This window comes from Orcinus orca, chromosome 7 (assembly GCF_937001465.1).
Source record: "Orcinus orca chromosome 7, mOrcOrc1.1, whole genome shotgun sequence".
NCBI classification, from domain to species: Eukaryota; Metazoa; Chordata; class Mammalia; order Artiodactyla; family Delphinidae; genus Orcinus; species Orcinus orca.
In genome coordinates, this window is record NC_064565.1 from 10,695,046 (window position 1) to 10,713,438 (window position 18,393).

General features: G+C 60.0%; 1 protein-coding gene across 6 annotated transcripts in view; it reads left to right on the forward strand.

Annotated features, from left to right (window-relative positions):
* The window catches only part of HS6ST1 (heparan sulfate 6-O-sulfotransferase 1), a 43,031-nt gene extending 26,102 nt beyond the window's left edge, over positions 1-16,929 (forward strand). Inside the window, exons 2-4 of one of the 6 annotated variants that reach the window (XR_004475221.2) lie at positions 13,570-14,297; positions 15,927-16,010; positions 16,337-16,929. Coding sequence is in view for 2 of the 6 variants with exons in the window: in XM_033400188.2 (XP_033256079.1) it covers positions 13,570-14,278 (709 nt within the window). In the remaining 4 variants the exon portion in view is untranslated. Of the gene's footprint in view, positions 1-13,569 lie in introns of all 6 variants that reach the window. The other 5 variants (XR_004475218.2, XR_004475219.2, XR_004475217.2 and 2 more) reach the window with 5 other exon arrangements.
* The last annotated feature ends 1,464 nt before the right edge of the window (positions 16,930-18,393 follow it).

Genomic DNA, 18,393 nt, shown 5'->3' on the forward strand with positions numbered 1-18,393 from the left:
CGATCGGCAGTGCCTCGGATTCTCTGGGCCGTGGAGCCAGGGGCTGAGGTAGCCTGCTCTGCTGCCCTGACATTGTGCTAACGTTGTGTAGAAATCAAGGGAAGCTTTTCACCCGCCCGCGGAGCTCTAAGTGCTGTCGGGGAGGGGGAAGCCGACCGCAGAGGTGCTTCCGAAGCCTGAACTCAGAACGCTCGGCTTCCTTCATAGGGATTTTTTCAGCCACTTGGAATTTTGAAACAAGGACGGGAATTTCCTTTTTCCCACGGTTTGATAACGTTCTTTCCTCGTTGAACCCAAGACCTCCTTTCTGCTTCTCACCAACCTGTGCACTTAGATGAGCTGGTCTGTGCCGTGGTGTGCCTGCCCCCGGCCTGCCCTGGGCCTCTCCTCTGCAGGAGTGCTGCCCCACCCCCACCCCTGCCCTCTGCCAGGCCTCCTCCTTCGGAGCTGAGGTTAAAGGTCACACCTTAGAGGCCCTGCCTGACCCTGACCCTGCATCCGGCACCCGATCTCTTGGCACTTGTTCATCTGGGTGTCTCACGGTCACAGGCCCAGTCCTTCAGATGCTGCAGGAGGGCAGGGCTGCACCGGTCCCACACACAGCACGCGCTCCTGTGACGGAGGAAAGGATAAGTCCCACGGGAGGGGGCCATGGGGTCCCAGGCAGGGTGCCGATCCCGGACGCAGAGGGATGTGGTCCCCCAGCTCCCCGCCTCTGTACCTCCCCGGGCTGCGAGTTCCTCACCTTTGTGGATCGCCTAGGCCGCAAGGCTGCTTGACACATTCCCTTTCACCCGATCCTTGCAGGAGCCTGGGAGGCACAGGAGGCAGTAACGGGCTCCGAGGGGCCGGCATGGAGGTGGGGACGGGGTGGGGGGGTGCGGCAGAGTCTGATGCTTGACCCGCCCCCTCTGCGAGGATGCCTCATATCACAGGGACAGCTCTCGCCCTACTGTCTCCTTACTGGGACAGAGCGCCCGTGTGTCCCTGCTGGCCCAGGGAAGGGAGGCGGGCTCTCAGCTCCCAGCAGTGCCCCTCTGAGCCAGCACTAGGCAGTAATTGGCAGCCAGGGCACCCACGTGGGTAGAGAGACAGCGTGTGAGCCTCCAGGCAGGATTTAGCCTGGCAGGAGATGTGCGCGTGGAGGATGCCTGGGGAGGGGCCTTGCCGTGAAGGTCCCATCCCCAGGCCCCGCAGCCCGGGGTCAGACAGCCCCCTCACCCTCACCCACTCCCTTTTTGGGTCCTGGCACCTCCACGCAACTCTGACGGCCCCCTCCCCATGGCTTGTACAGACCGGCCCTGGGGGCAGTGGGCGCACTGCGTGCGAGGGCCAGGCCAGCACTCCCCTGCGAGCCGTGTCCATCCCTCCAGGCGCAGAATCCCAGAGGCCCTGGAAGCAGGTGGTCAGAAAGGCCTGCATCTGGAGCTGGGGGCCCACATGGCCCGTACGCCCCCAGCAGGCTTGGGCCTCCAGCCGGGCCTTCCTCCTTCAGGTGGGAGCTTCTGGGGACATGGGCTTCCCCCTGGGGTGGGGGGCAAGGGCATAGGGGCAGGGCCGTGGAGGCATTGGGCTCAGTGCGGGCTCACGGCAGCCCGGCTCTCAGCCCTGCCGCTCCTGCCCTGGCAGGGACACGGGGCCCCGTGAGAGTCAAGCCCTCCCCCAAGCTCTGCGTCTGCATTAGTGTCATCAGCCAGCAGGAGGCAGGGCTGGAGCGGGGCTGGAACCAGAGGAGAACCTGTCTGGGAGGCCCGCCCCGCATCCCACAGCCAAGGTGCCCAAGTCCAGGGCCGGGCAAAGCCCAGGACTTTGGCTCTTCCCCTCCCGGGGCGGCCATCAGGAAGACAGTCACAGCTTCTGGGTAAAGTGGTTCTCCTCGGGGCTGGTCCGTCCTCCCTGCAGGTCTGGATGTGTTTTTTCTTTATTCAGACCGCTCTGACTTTTAATTAACTCACTGTACTTCAAAGGAAATGGATCGTAAATTGAGTCCATAGTTTAGTTAAAAATACCAGCTCTCCTGACTGCTGTTTGGCAAGTGGTCAGCAGGTGGCCAGGGCCAGCGTTGCCAGGTGATGTGTTCATGTGCCTTCTGGGGCCTGTGGCTCAGCAGGTGACCGGTTCTCCCCAGGCGGTTACAGGCTCCGGGGGCCTGAGCTCCAATCCCAGCACTGCCACCAGCCAGCTCTGTGGCCAGGTTTGCTGTTGAACCTTTCTGGACCTCAGTTTCCTTATGTGCAAAATGGGAATATTTTCTTCCTGTAGGGTGTCTGGCAGCATCCAGGATGACCAGGGTAAAGCCTTGAGGGTTCACTGAATGAATGCCTCGCCCCAGACCTGGCTGGACTCACCGCTGATCGTGCCTGGGTCCTCGTGCATTGGTCCGGAGTAGATGGAGTAGGGTAGCAGTTGATTCCTCTCTCTTTGAAAAGGAGCCCAGCGTAGGCAGGCCAGGCAGGTGGTGCAGCAGCAGGAAGCACCAGGAACCCAGGCTCTTTCTCTGGCCCTACCACCCCCAGAAAGCAAGGCTTCTGCTTCACGGTCCAAGACGACTGCTGGCCCTCTGCAGTCACATGCGTGCTGCAGCCAACAGGAGAACGGTGTGCGGGGGGAGCTGTCTCTAAGGACATCCTGATGGCCAAGCTTAGTCACACAGCCACACCGGGCTATGAGACACTTCCTGGGCTTCTTTCTCCTCAGGGATTTCCATGCTGTTTCCTAAACCTGTGGAGCCACCTGGGGGCCCACGTGAGCGCCACTCCCAGTAGCCGGACTCTCTCCCCGCTGTCCGTAAGAATTCAGCTCCCTGGGTGAGCCAAGGAGGGCCTTCCCACCTTGTTGGAGGTGGGCAGGGCAGGGAGCAGAGCTGTGAGGCCAGCTGGGCCCCAGCCTGCTGGGGAAGGACGACAGGGCTCCCGTGCCCAGGTGGCCTTGGGCCGGCATTCTCCTCGCCACCCGTCCAGCTGGGATGACCAGCGAGGGGCCTGCGCCAGCCCCAGAGCTTCCATTCTGGTCCTGCCAAGGACCGTGTCCGCTTTAGGCTCTGCCTGTCTGGGGCGCAGGGGCTCTGGGAGGACTGGCCCGCCTGTGTGCGCACAGCACCTGACCACTGATGCCGCGGGGCTGCTCTCCCAAGCCAGGTATTTTGGGAAACAGAGTCAGTTAATCGACAAAAATAACAGCTATGAGTTCATAGCCGCTCTGCGGACACGTTGCCCAGGAAGAAAGGCCTGAGGCCAGCGTCTCCTACCTGCATCTGGAGAGGGGCTCCCCAGCCCACACTGCCAGCTCAGCGCTTGCTGAGCTGGGTTTCTCCTGCAGGTACCCGGGAGGGGCGCCGTGCTTTGGTGCAGGGAGGTGAGTGCTGGCCAGAGCCAGTAGAGACTGTCCGTTCCATCAGCTGGTTCACTCTTGTGCTGCCGGGGATGGTCCAGCTCCCCAGCCATGCCGCTCAGAGCAGGGCCCGCCTCTCCTCCCAGCGGACCCCTCTCACATGGGCCCACGCTGCTCACTCAGCCGTGGGCTCTGGGGGGCACCTGGCCTAGGTGAGCAGCACGCAGTGCTGATGAGGGCCCAACTCAGTGACCTAATGACCAAGGTGGTACACGCCATGACCTCCCGAAGGGTGTCATCTTCCTGCTGGGAGGGGGACCCAGACCTTGGAAAGCAAGCCGGCACCCCCACCCCGGGATGCTCCCCAGGCCCTGGGGTGGGACGCTCATCAGAGCAAAGCTTTGGGAGGTTCCTGCACCCCTGAGCAGGCCCCATGGCAAGTTCTCCCCGGGGTCCTCCCTCTGAAGTTCCAGAGACCTCTCAGAGTATGGTTTTTTTTGAAAATTAACCGTCTGGATACTGGCTTCACAGTGTGGCCTCTGTCCTCATGAAGGGACTCCTGGTCCCTGGGAGACCACAGTACAGAGTTGGGGTAGAGGGGGCCTCAGGTACCCCTCACAGAGTTTCCCTTGCTGCTCTGGGACCCCAAAGCTCGTCCTGGGGGAGAAAGTGGCAGTGAAGCCAATCCCCCTATGGCATTAATTTTTTTTCAGTGACTGTATATCTGGAAGTAATACAACAGTATTTCTTTAAAAAAAAAAAAAAAAGTTGTAATTCTAATGCTAAATAACAGTGTCCTCACCCGCAATTAGGGAGCTGCAGCTCTGCTAGCACTGGTAGAAAAATCCACCTTCGTTTCAGGGTCTGAGTTTGTTCCTTGAGTTAGAGCCTTGTTCACAAAAGCCCTGCCCTTGGAGCCCCCAGCCCAGAGCGGAGCGGGCAGCTGGCATCCTATCACAGAGGACACGTGAGCACAGAGCTTGCAAAGCTGGCTGTTTCTGATGGCCTCTTTGCACCCCAAGCAACAGGGATGTTTTATAACCTTTATTACTTGATTTCAGTTACGTAAATGACGTGTGCTCACTGCAGGCAATAGAGTATGTAAAGAAGGAAATGGAGTTTTTTGTTTTTCTGTTGTGTTCTTTTTTGGCCGCACTGGGTCTTTGTTGCGGTGCACAGGCTTCTCTAGTTGTGGCACGTGGGCTCAGTAGTTGCGGCATGTGGGCTCTCTGGTTGTGGCGCACAGGCTCAGAAGTTGCGGCACACAGGTTCCCTAGTTGTGGCGTATGGGCTCAGTGGTTGTGGTGCATGGGCTTAGTTGCCCCGCAGCATGTGGGATCTTAGTTCCCTGACCAGGGATCAAACCCACGTCCCCTGCATTGGAAGTTGGATTCTTAACCACTGGACCACCCGGGAAATCCCCAAAAATGTTAGTGTCACCCATCTGGGCATATGAGTGTTCACTGAACTTTCAACTTTTCTTTAAGTTTGAGTTTCTCATAATAAAATGTTGGGGGAAATCCATGGTTTCGATCTCCGGAGAGCCACTTAATAACGCCTTCTGTCTCCGCACAGGTAGGCACAGGCCCTTCTGTGCACCAGCAGCCTTGTGAGCACCTGCGCCCTTGGCTGCAGGACCGTCTGCTGTGTGTGTCTGCCACTGACTTCTGCGTCCGTGTCTCCTGTAATGGCCGGCGTGCCACCAGCATCCTGCAGCAGACTTGCCACATCTCAGCCCTTCTCTTTAGAGCAGACTCCTTCTGGAAGCGTAATTGCTGATCCAGCCCCTCTCCCAGCCACAGAATTGTGCACCCACCCCGGCTCTCCCGGCTCCCAGGAGGAGGGCCAGGAGTGGGGTTTGGGGCAGAAGAGGGAAGCTCCTCCAGCCATGGGTGTGACCCGAGGGAGGGGAGGGGCCGTTTCTGCTTCCGAGCCTTGCATCAGCCACCCATCTCTGCGAACCAGGTTTCCTCATCATTGATAAAGTATGCAGGATACAGAGCGGGCCTCCCAGTCGGGACTGTGGGCTCCGACTTGCCCGATGCCCACAACAGCGGGCAGGAGGGGGAGGGGCTTCTGAGGCCAGCGAGAAGGGCCCTCTCCCTGATCCCAGCCCTGCGGCAGGGCAGGCCCCCCAGCCCCTGCCACTCAGCCACCTCGCAGCTGTCACCTTCCAAGGAAGGAGTGCAAAGCTGCACCTTGCAGAATCTTCCCAGAGGCCGTCTGAGTGTTTGTCATCAATAAAGCAGGGCTTCCTGGCTGCTGGTCCCGTGAGAACTCAGACTCTTAAAACTTCAGAGCTGGCCGCTCCCTGACAGCAGTGTTTGCACCCTAGAACAAAACACATTCCTTGTTCACTAGGATGTACATGATGGTGGGATGCACCGAACCAGGGCACACAAAAACGTCAGAACAGCCCAGGTCGCAGACAGCATTAAACAGGGCGTAATTAAATGCAAGGAAGCGTGACGCGGTCGGTTCGTGTGGGCTCTTGGGAGTGGTGGTAGACCGGGCAGGCTAGAATTGTTCCACGACACGAAGTTTCTTTGAAGTCCTATGTTCTGTCTTTGAATCCACGTGAATTTGCACTCTGTTCCACTTCCCATCCGAGCTTGTTTTCCTATAAATGAACAAGACCCTTCTCTGTCCGGCCCCGCCTGCACCTCAAGCCTGCACTGCCCCCTTCTCAGGTCACGAAGGGCTGTGTCCCCACCGTCTCTGAGAAGCCTTCCTGACCTGCCCCATTGGTGAGCGGTGCCATTCATCACCTCCTGCTGCCCTTGTTGGTTCCGCCCCACGCAGCCCAGAGCGCTCTAAGAGCCCTGCCCGCCTCTGAGCCTGGGCTTATCCTCTGTGAAAGGGGAGCAGTGCCTGGGTCCCGGGCTCTGCCTGGTACGTCACAAGCCTGTTGGCAGTGGGCACTGGTGCCGTTGTCAGGGCCCTGGGGGCATTGCTGGTTTATGTCCTTTGCTGTGCGTCCATGGAGTGCCAGGGCAGGGCCACAGGCTTCCAACTCCTTCCTCACCCCGTTTCCGCCCACCCAGCTGCAGCTGTTCCCACTGTGGCTCCGCCCACTTCCCGGGGGACAGCCCCCAATCCAATGGGTTCCGTGGGCAGCTTGGGTGCTGAAGGCAGAGGTACTGAGCGTGAGGCCCCCTCCCTGTGCACAGGCCGCACGTGCACCCTCGGCCGAGCCTGGGCACTGAACACACTCCCGTGGCCATCACCCAGCCCACCGCGGGGCAGTGGGCCCTGGATGCCATGGGCTGTCTCCGCGCTGAGCAGGGCACTGCGGTGTCCCCAGTACATAGGCCTGCCTTCCAAGAGCTTGCCCTCATTGGGGTGAGAGGGTGGGGTGAAGACCCTGGGGAGAGGGATGGCGCGTGGTGGCGGCCCGAATGACCTTGCACACAGCTGCAGAGGGACGACCTCATGCCACGTCCTGCCGCCAGCAGTGGACCGTGTGGGGTGCCGGCTGGCTGGCTAGATGGTGGCGAGCAGCCAGTGGTGGAAGCTTCAGAGGAAGAGGTGTGAGCAGGGCTTCCTTGTCATCCCTGCGGTCCCAGTGTGTGCCCCGCTAGGGTGACAGCGCTGTGAATCCTGCCCCCGACTCACAGGCAGGACGGTCTGGGCTGGGGCGTGCTCTGCGCCGCTCCCTGGGTCTGTCCTGGGATGTAGCAGGCAGCCCCGCTCCACGGAGACCTGCCCTGGAAGCTGGGGTACAGTGGGCTCCCACTTAGGCCAAGATGTGGGTTAGGGCTGTGCTTGCAGAAGATGCCAGAAGCCTCCCACCCTGACAGAGCATAATTTGCCCGCCAAGTCACTAAACAGGGTCCCTGGTCTCCCGCCTTTGGATTGGCAGCAGGAAAGGGGAGCCCCAGGGGGTGGGACGCACTGTTTGCACCCCAAGGCCCTCCTGGATGGGAAGCCGGCCATCAGCTGGGAGCTCCAGCTCCGGAGGAGCTGTGGTTCCTTCCCGGAGGCAGGAGCAGCTGGCTTAGCATCACGTGGTTAGTTCACAAGCCACAGGGCGGCCCCGACTGACCCAGAAGACTGGCCACCCTCACAGTCCCCAGAGGTGATGCCCCCAAGGGGTCCTCCCCTCCCCCGTGGAGCCACTCACACTCACACTAGCATGTAGGAAGGGGTCAGGGGTAGGGAAAGGGCTGCAGACACCTGGAATTGGCTGGCACAGAGGTGGGAGGGGACACCAGACGCTTTGAGGAACTGAGGCTCCAGGTTTGGCAAGAACGCTGGTCCACCTGCAAGGCCAGCAGGGGCCTCGCAGGCCGCCCTGGAAAACCTTGGTTTTAAAACTGCTTTCCTTATCACACGGTGTTTGGGAAATACAAAAGAAGTTGCGTGAATGTACATAGGGAATAAAGCCCAAGGATGCACGCCTGCACCCTCGCTCCTGCCTTAAGCACGAGGGCGTGATCAGTGCCACGGACGCCACCACGGGCTAGCGCGTTCCCTGCCTCCCCCGCCACCGCCCCCCGAGACACCAAGGCTAAGCTCTGACTGGAGGGCTCCTGCGTATCCCCTCATCGCCTTTTCTTTCCACTGTTTTCAGTACGTATGTACGTATCACTAAATAGCATTTTCTTGGGTTTTATTTTTAGAAACTTGATCAACCATATCGTTGCACTCTGTTACATATTCTTATCTGCATTCTTTCTGCAACATCTTATTCATCACATTCACCCGAGCTGCCGTGAGTCGCTGTCGTTTGTTCCTGTCTGTTGCTGGGCAGTGTTCTGTTGGAAGAATGTACCCCATTGGTGTACGCATGCCTCTGCGGTGGATGTTTGGGGCTCTCACCAGCAGAGCGCTGTGGACTGTCTTGTCCACATCTCCCAGGGCGCATGGGCGAGGCCTCCCCATGACGTGTGCCTAGGAGAGGACTCGTGGGGGCGTGGTGAGTGTGAGGGTCACGGGGTGAGCGTGTGTGCGCCCTCCGCCTACCCGTGAAGTCGCTCCACAACAGCTGTCCCGGTAAGCATTTGTCAGAAGTTGGCCTTGCCCCACTTTGTTTTGCTGCTCCAGTGGGTATCACATTGTGGCGGAGTGTGCTGTTCCCTCGATGACTAATGAAGGGGAGCGTCTCTCCATATGTTTCTTTTTAAGCCTGTTTCCACATTGTTTTAGTGTTTTTAGTTACAAGAATTCACACATGCTTAAAGACAAATAGCTCCAAGCGGTTTATGATAAAAACCAACAGATCTACTTTTCCTTTCCAGCTTCCCCAAAGGACCTCTTGCCCCTCTTTTTGGTAGTCTTCATGTATTGACTTCCATGTTTCTGAGTCATGTATAGTGATATTTCTTGTTTCATTGATTTAAATGTTATCTGTGTACTTTCTGTTTTGATAGATGAAGTGTTCTTTTGCCCTTATCCTTCTCCACACCCCACCCATTCTCCAAGGAGAGTTAAAGCTCAAGTTTTTATTCAATCACTTACCACTGTTTATATCATGATGTCTCTAAAACCATTGTTTTCTTCTGAGCCTAGTAACATACTTCGTTTTTTTTTTAATGTAACTTTTCGTTTTTCCTAGAATTAACGATTGCCCTCCTTTTTTTTTTCTTTTTTTTTCTTTTTTTGTTTTTTGCGGTACGCAGACCTCTCACTGCTGTGGCCTCTCCCGTTGCGGAGCGCAGGCTCCGGACGCGCAGGCTCAGCGGCCATGGCTCACGGGCCCAGCCGCTCCGCGGCATGTGGGATCTTCCCGGACAGGGGCACGAACCCGCGTCCCCTGCATCGGCAGGCGGACTCTCAACCACTGCGCCACCAGGGAAGCCCAGCCCTACTTTTTACTTGCTTTGTCCTCCATCTTCATAGACTCCTTTTTTTCCAGGTGATTCCAAAGATCGATTTTTTTTTTCCACCAGTGATGTGTTTTGTCAGGTCATCTGTCTGGGCCCCTCTTTCTGGAAGCCCCATCCCTCTTCTCCTGACAGACCCAGCGGGATGCCCAGTGGACATCTGGGATCTCTCCTGGGTTCAAGCTTCTGTGTCCCACACTTTTTTTTTTTTTTTTTCTCATCTACTATATGAGATACATACTCCAGTATCTTCCTAGAGCAGGATTCACAGAAAATAAATTTCCCAAGCCTTCACGGGTGTGAAGCTTGGCTGGGTATGAGATACAGTTGGTCTATTTCCCGTCAGCATTTTGAAGCCATCTCTCCATTGATTCTTAGCATATGGTGTTCCATAGAGAAGTTGAGTCCCACTCGTTACGTGTTCTGGTTTTCTGTCCACGTGCTTCATGGGTCATCTCTGTAATCTTGGGTCTGGTCTCCACGTTCATTTGCTGGGCAGTGGGCGAGCCATTTCGCTCGAAATGAATTAAGTGCTTGACTTCTCATTGTTTCTTTCATCATCTCCTCCGCCATGTCCTCTCTGTCCTTCTGGAACCCTTGTTGGTTAGCAGTTGGACGGCCTGGATGGGCAGATCCTGCTGGAGGGTGAGAGGCAGAAGGCCCCCTGTTTGTGGGGGACCCCAGATGTGAGTGCAGGGGGAACTTTGCTCTGGGGCAGAAACCCTGCAGTTTCCTCTGGGGTGAGGCTGGGGCAGAAGCTGGGTCCCCCATGAGCGTGCCGGCCGTCGTTTGGCCCCCTGCCCAGTTCTTCGTGTCTCTGAGCCGTGAGCGCCTCCAGAGAACACACATCTGGTTTCGTCCTGGGCAGGGAGCTGCCTGGACGTGGACAGTCGGTCGTCTGGGGGGTCTTCTGCCCCCACCACACCTGCCATCTGCTCACTTTCGATCAGTGCCCTCGCTCCCCCTTCAGTGGCCAGGAAAGCTGCCCTGTCTGCTGATGTGCCTAACGGGCAAGGGGGGCGCAGAGCGAGTGAGACGGGAGCAGGCGTGCTGAACAGAGGGTGGCCGGGGCACAGGCCTGTGGCCACGGGTGCCTGCTGTGTCAGGACAGCGGAGCAGGCAAGGGCCGGGGTGGACCAGCAAGCGGAGCTGGGGGTCAGGCGCATGCGCTCCTGAGGAGGCCGCCCAAGGTCAGGGGTGCACACCCACAGGGGCTCCCGTGCCGTCCAGGCAGGAGCGGGGCTGGGGCTGGGCAGTGACCAGGGGCCGCTGGCCCCTCACACAGGGTCTAGGGTCTGCCTGGACCCTTAGTCTCCACAGGCCGTGTTGGGAGGACAGAATCGGGGGCCCAGGGCCTGAATGTCCTGAACAGAGAAGGCTCAGCACGGCCCATCCGAACACCACCGCCCCGGTCACCACGGGCGAGCCCCTGCTCCTGTCCAGCCAGGCCAGCACCCAGGGACGCAGCGATGAGCAAGGCCGTCCCACTCAGCACCCATGTGGTGCACAGGGGAGCCGCGGGGGCCAGCGTGAGCCCAGGGGCCCAGGGGGCTCAGTCGGCTCTGGCTCCAGCACGCCGCAGGAGGGCTAGCGGCCCCGTCCCCCTCTCAAGGGTACATTGAGATCCATGAGGGTCTGGGGGGCAGCTGGGCTTCTCCAAGCCTGCCCTCGTGGTGGGCGGTGACAAGTGCTGACGCAGGGCTCCAGGCCTACGCGACTGCAGAGGCCTGTGGGGACACAGACGCTGGGGCGGGCGCTGGTGCCCCGCTGTGCACCGTGAGTTCTTGCCATCAGAGGTCACCTTGCAACCAGGTTGAACCCCGCGTGGCTTCGGTGGGGCCACGTAGACAAATCTTTGTCCGCTGACACGTCATACTCTGGTTTTCTGTGTCCAGGAGAATCTACCACGCTGGCCTGCCCGTGTGCACACGGGGTGGGGAGGGCCGAGGACGGGACAAGGGACCAGCCGGGCTCAGCAGTGGACATGGTGTGTGCCAGCAGCCTGCACGCAGCACTGTGTTTGTCCACGTGCGTTTCTAGGTGTATCTCTGTGTCTGCCTGTCTGTCGTGGCCTCTTTAGAAGCAGTTGTCGTGGTCAGGATTTATAAATGTCACATACTAGGTCTCTAGAAGGCTGGCCCTGGGATGAACTGACCTCCTCGTCCTGGCTGTGTTGAAGGTCTCTGTCACCCGTGCCAGTCCACCTAACCAGGGTCTGCAGAGAGGGGCCTGGCCTCCCGCCCTACCCCAGTGCTGAAGCCACTGGAGGCCTCCAGGTAGCTGCCTAACCTCTCAAGGCTTGATTTCCTCCACCGGGGGCTGAAGGTGCTGTGTGAGGGGCCTGCCCCGAGGCACCTTCTGTCTTGGACCATCTGGCCCATCCCAGTCTTGTCCCCAGAGAGGCACCACGGCCCTGCTCGGCGCACACACAGGAACCAGCTCCCCGCCGCCCCCTCCCTACCGCAGGGTGAGCTGAGAGGTCAGTGGAAAGTTACCACTGTGACAGAAGCCCAAGAGGGAGCCGTGTCTGCAGGACGAGGCTTCTCTGGGAAGTGGTTCTGGCTGAGGTCTAGGGTATGAGTCAGAGTCAGCTGATGAAATAGAGGGAGGACAGAGTTCGTGCAAAGGCCCTGGGGTGTCTTCTTGGGAGCCAGCAAGCAGGGGGTGGGGCGGTCCCAGTGGTCAGAGAGGAGCTGAGAGGGCACAGGTGGGCCTTTGTTCTTCTCCCAGGGGCAGCCAGAGCCACCAGGGCACATTCCACAGGAGCTGGGGGAGGGGGTCACATCGGGGCTGCCAGCCACCCCCACCCCACCCCAGGGGCTGGGACATGACCGCCTGCAGAGGCCAGGAGCGCGCTGTCAGCACCTGGGCTGGGGCGGGGCGCATGAGAGCTGACGGGGGCCCGAGGCACAGACGGGAGAGCCCAGGCTTCGCGGAGGGCTCAGGAGTCAGGATGCCCATCCTGCCGTCTCCTCCCTGCGGACTCCCTCCCCCAGCCCCCTGGGTGCCCTCTGCCCAGGCCTTCTCCCACTGTCTGCCATTCCTGTGGTTTTCTGAATGTGCCCCCCTAAGGCTGGGGTGACCCCCGGTGGTACCCCGTCACCTTCGCCCTTGCTAGTTATCATGCCCGCACCCCAGGGCCCCCTTGCCCCCTGGGAGATGCGGTCAGATCAGGGCACTGCCAGACCCTGCGACGTGTCTTGTGCCCCCGTGGCTTCCCAGAGGGCAGTGCGAGGGCTGCTCTTGTTGGGCCTCAGTGAGGAGGGGGCAGTGTGGGGGCAGCTTCCATGCTGCCATCAGGCAGGGGCCGGGGGAGGGGGGATGGACCCCCCCAGGAGTGGTGTGTGGGACCCAGTGGGCCCCTGCTGCCCACTTCCGAGGACACTCTAGGCTGCTCGCCCCAGGCCCTGGTTCCCCCTGGGACCTGCCCCACCTGCACAGGCAGCTGCTCTGCCAGCCCTGGAGGTGGGGCTCCGAGAAGAGCCGCAAACCCCCCCTGGGGCGACCCACACCCACCAGGCCCATCACAGTTCCTGGCACTGGGGCCGATCATCACAGCACACCCTGCAGGGACCTGAATCATCCCGCTGCCTCTCACCCCGAGGGAGCGAGGAGAAGGGGGCACAGCCCTCCTTGAGTCAGCTCTCCCATGGTACGGACGGATGCCCCTTACCCACAGCGTGGGGAGGTGGCATCGGTGCCCAACTCCTTGGGGGTTGGAACAGTTCCTGGGAGACGATAAAAATTATGAGTTACGGCGCACCCCGGGGGCTGGGTGGTCTCCTGGTGCCCCTCCCCCACTGGAGCTCTGCAGGAGCCTGGGGTGGAGTGGGCCCAGTGGGAGGCCCTGGCCCAGACCTGCCATGCAGCCTGGGACTGTGAGTGACTTTTCAGTGACCCCTTGGGCTGCACCAAGCCTGCCACTGTGACAGCTCTCTAAACGTCTGGTACCAGGTAGTGTGGACCCTGGGGCCACTCTCCTCCACGCCCTGCAGGGCAAAGTCAGGTTGTCCCTCCCAAGGTGCGAGCAGGCAGGAGGGCACGCCTGGGGCTCGGGGGAAGGCCCCAGAGGAGACCCTGGGCCAGGGTTCAGGAGGGCACCAGGGCTGGGCCCTGCAGGACACTGCAGCGGTCACGCTCGTTATTGTGGTGGTGGCCTGAGACCTTTGCAGGTTACATCACATCTCACACCTGGGTTTCTCATTCAGCAGTGGGCCTTTGGAGACCTGAGATGTGATGGCTAATCTCAGAGGTGAAGCCACTCCCCGGGGGTCGCATAGCATAGGCGCTGAGCAGAGCCATCCGACTCAGGGCTGCAGCCTCCCCGCTCCTTCACCACCCAGTGGTCCCTACATGCCCCATCCCTGCCTTACGCCCCGGCCTCACCTCCCCCCCGCTCCCCGTCTCGTTGCAGGAAGTTCTACTACATCACCCTGCTGCGAGACCCCGTGTCCCGCTACCTGAGCGAGTGGCGGCACGTGCAGCGGGGGGCCACGTGGAAGACATCGCTGCACATGTGCGACGGGCGCACGCCCACGCCCGAGGAGCTGCCGCCCTGCTACGAGGGCACGGACTGGTCGGGCTGCACGCTGCAGGAGTTCATGGACTGCCCCTACAACCTGGCCAGCAACCGCCAGGTGCGCATGCTGGCCGACCTGAGCCTGGTGGGCTGCTACAACCTGTCCTTCATCCCCGAGGGCAAGCGGGCCCAGCTGCTGCTGGACAGCGCCAAGAAGAACCTGCGGGGCATGGCCTTCTTTGGCCTGACCGAGTTCCAGCGCAAGACGCAGTACCTGTTCGAGCGGACGTTCAACCTCAAGTTCATCCGTCCCTTCATGCAGTACAACAGCACGCGGGCGGGCGGCGTGGAGGTGGGCGAGGACACCATCCGGCGCATCGAGGAGCTCAACGACCTGGACGTGCAGCTCTACGACTACGCCAGGGACCTCTTCCAGCAGCGCTACCAGTACAGGCGGCAGCTGGAGCGCCGGCAGCAGCGCCTCCGGAGCCGCGAGGAGCGCCTGCTGCACCGGGCCAAGGAGGCGCCGCCGCGGGGGGACGCCGAGGAGCCCGGCCGCGTGCCCACCGAGGACTACATGAGCCACATCATCGAGAAGTGGTAGTGGCGGCCGGCGGGGGCAGGTGGGACCAGGCAGACTGACCAACACACTCGGCCCCCAGAGCTCCGTGGGAAGAGGACCCCCGTCCGCTTGCCAGAAGACGGATGGACGGCTGAGGGAGGGGAAGGGGTGGGCCTGGTGGGTCGGTTCTTCCCACCCTCCCAGGCTGGGGCTCTGAGAAATCAACGTGGGAACCCACTGGGTCAGAGGGAAGGGTGCTTGGAGGACCCCCCAGCCAGGCCTGCAGGACTGGGAGCAGGTACATCCCCGTTCTCCTGTCCTCCTGGTCACAACGGCCACAGGTTTGAAGACTAGAAAAATCCAATGCAGTGGAAGGCGGACCTGCCAGGCCAGGTGTGTGGTCACGCCCACCAGGCACACGCCCGCTCCCCCCCCACTCCCCCCTGCAGGTAGCTCAGCCTCCAGGGAACCCCTGGCCCCAAGGCCTGCGTGGAGACACGGCAGCCCTCTGAGGTAGCCTCAGGAATGGAGTTCCCAGCTCACCCATCTTCAGGGTCAGGGCCCACCCCATCTAAAGCCAAGAAGACTCTAGTCCAGCCCCTGGGAAGCCCACTCCCCTCTCTAGCCCAAGGTCAAAACCCACAGTGTGGCTTCATGCTTCGGGTCAAGAGATCAAAGCACATCACCTGGGGTCCCCCACCCCGTTTTCCTCAGTCCCCAGAGCAAGGGGCGCTGTGGGGAGATGGTCCCCATGCTGCACTGCCCCCTTGCAGGGGCGGAGGGCATCCCAGGAGTAGGAAGGCCATAGGTGAGGATGCTTCCACCTGTGTCCAGGCAGACCTCCCAGCCAGACCAGCTCAGACAGGAAGGGGGACAGAAATCAAGAGCTCTCCCCCTGCATTGTCCTTTCTGACCCTCTGGGCTTTGTCAGTGGGCTGCCCCCAGCCCCAAGCCCATGACTTGGACATTTATGTGGGACTTAGACCCATTCCCCCCACAGCCCCGTGTATAAAGTTCAGTCAAGCCTCCGTTGGCTGGAACTCTGCAGACCACAGCCACTGCCCACGAGCCATACTTTGGGGCCACGGTGGTTCAGGACAGCCAGGAAAGGGTACTCGGGCTTTCAGATTCTCCTCCAGGATTGGAAGAAACAGCTCTGGGTGGCTCCCCTAATACCCAGATACACAGCCCCCCGACCCCGGGCTCTCCCCGCATTTTCCTGCGCCCTTGCCCCTACCAGCTGGTCAGGCCTGTTCCCCGCAGCCCTGCAGATTGGAGAAGCCATGTTCAGTCCACTGTAGACACTTGCCCCATGCCCATCCCTCCTGTGCTCGGGGAGGCCAGGCCAGCGTCGCCTCTGGACGTGCGCCCCGCCCCCCACGACATGAGGCCCGAGACCTGGTTCTGGGGAGCTGAGTGTGAGCCCCACGCCCACGGTGGATGGGCACCCCATCTCCCCAGGAGAGGAAGCACACGTGCCCGGCAGCTGCAGGCCAGACTCGAGGGTGGTGAGGGCCCCGGGCCCCCGACAGCCTCATGGGCAGATCCTGCCAGGGTTCCCTGCCCCAGGTTCCCCTTGGCCACCCTAGCTGCCCTCCTGTGGAATGAGGGAGCCGTGAGCACCGCAAGGGTGCTTTAGTCTTTGCCTGTCTGGCCTGAGCCGCCCCCCCCCCCGCCCCCCGCCCGCCAGCTTCCTGCGCTGGCCACTTCATCTTGCAGTCCAAGGACAGCGCAGTCAACAGGCCCCCGAGAGCGGACACATCATGCTGAGGAGGTGAGTGCTCAGGCAGCTCCTTTAAAGGGGTGTGAAGGTCAGCATGGGGGTCTGCGCCAGTACTCATCTGGGGCGGGCGCGCTCCAGGGAGGAGGGCGGGACACGTTCACGAGAGCTCTGGGGTCCTGCACAAGCACCCGCGACGCTAGGGGCTTGCTGTGGCCTCCCACCGGGAGGAGCGCTGTGGTGCGTGAGCCCCCCGGGCACCCGGCCAGCGGCCTGGCTCAAGCAGCCCTCCCCAAGGTGCGCTCCTGAGGGTGTGGCCCGAGTGCAGGATGTGTTTTGTACATAATGGAGTGTTTTAACTCATGGCCCGTTGTCCCAAGTCACACGGTCTCCTCGGTTTCTTCACTGCATCTGGAAGGAGGTCCTGGCTCCGGCCAGCATCCAGGCAGGGGTGCCAGTGACAGCACCAGCTGGCAGTGCCCCTCGGCCACTTGGGTCTCCCGTCCAGCACTGCCGGCTCAGGACGCCTGCTTTGAGGTAAAGGCTTCTTGTGCCTGCAGCATCTCCTCCAACACCACGGGCTGGGGCTCCAGGGAAGGGATGGCCTCCCCAGGGCTCTTCCCAGGGCTGAGGGACAGAAGCAAACATGCAGTGAGCGAGCAGCTCCCTGCTCCCACCACCCCAGGCCTTCGATGTCCTCTCTCGGAGGAGGCGTGAGGGACGAGAGAACTGTCCAAGCAATGAGTCTGTGAACGTTTTGGGAACTGGAAGAGTTTAACTTGAACCCAGGAGCGTTTAAAGCTTTATTTATTTATAGCTTCTTATTAAAAAAAAAAAAAAAGTGTTGAGAAGAAACCTTTTGGTGACTCATACAAAAAAATGAGTTGATGATGGAAACGCAAGTCATAATCATCTAATTGTTTTTGTCTAGGTCAAGATGAATGTTAGCAGATGAAATAAACCCTGAAAAGGAGCGCTGGTGTGTGTGGTCTGTGGTCACATAGCAACGCGCCTGGCGTGGCGCCGTCCTGGTTTGATTTTCGAAATGAGCATCTGTGAGCTCACAGGAATCACACAGGAGCAGACGGGCTTCCCTCAGGAGCAGGTGGCGGCCCAGTAAGAGAGGAGTTAACACACTGTGTCACTAAGCCTTGTTTTGTGAAAGTAAGAAATGTGACTGTCATCACCGCAAAGAATAACTTAGGGACTTCCCTGGCGGTCCAGTGGTTAGGACTCTGCACTTTCACTGCCGAGGGCCCAGAATCCATCCCTGGTCAGGGAACCAAGATCCCACAAGCCGCGCGGCGTGGCCAAAGAAAGAATAACTTATCAGTCATTAATTATAAGACTTGAAAAGACGAGGCCCGCTCAAGGGAAGACAGACAGAGCAGCACAGGCATCGTGTGCTTACCTTCTGAGCCTCCTTCCCCTCAACTTTGATCTTGAAACATTGCCAATGACAGGTTGAAAGAGTAGGTCGTGGACACCATAAACCCTTAGCTGAGATTCCCCTGGATTAACACGTGTCACATTTTGTTATCCTGCACTCCCACTCGTTTTCTGTCTCTGTGCGCACGCATCACACACACACACACAAAACCATTATCATATTCCTAAACTTTAACATAATATTAGCTGATGCACAGCCCGCATCCAGATTTTCCGGTGGTCCGTGCAGTGTCCTCAGAATGTTTCTGTGACCCTTGCAGTGCTCAGCTGTCACGCCTCTACTGTGTCCTTTAGCTAGACAGAGCCCCACCCACTGCTTTCCTTCATCTGTCTTAGCGTTGGCATTTTAGTATAGGCCGGTTGCCTCTCTTAAGGTCCGCGTGCGTCTGTTTTCTCAAGGTCAGATTCAGTTAAAGGCCGGGGCATAAATGCTGCGCAGGTGACGTGGTTCTCTGCCCGCCAGCGCCGATGAATTGTCGTTCTCTGTCCCAGTTGATGTCTGGGTCCTGACGTGATCACGGGTCTCACTGCTTTTTCTTCATGGAAACCGATCCGTTGTGCTCGCTTGTAGGGCTGGCCGTTGCTGGACAGTGGAGGGCCGGGGGCCTCAGGAACCGGCCCCTGCACTTCCTCCAGTGGGCACTGTCGCACACAGGACTCTGGAAAGGCTGTGTTCAGACCCTAAGGTCTGAGGGTCTCTTCTTCCTCTTCCCACAGTCTCGACCTGGAGGCTCAGGCATCCAGCCCAACTCCCCATCCGTCCCCATCCCCTGCCTGCAGAAAGGAGGAAGGGCAGTCACAGCCGTGCCAGGGGGCGGAGGGGGCCGCTTCCTAGTCACCAGAGCTTCCCCGCCCAGCGAGTGCTTGACCCTCCGGGTCTGTGAGGAGGCGTCCTCTCTCTTACCGGAGCGGAGCCGTGCAGGAACGGGGAGCGGACGCCCCATGCAGACCCAGCCTCAGCCCCTCCTGGACATCACACGTGGGGCCT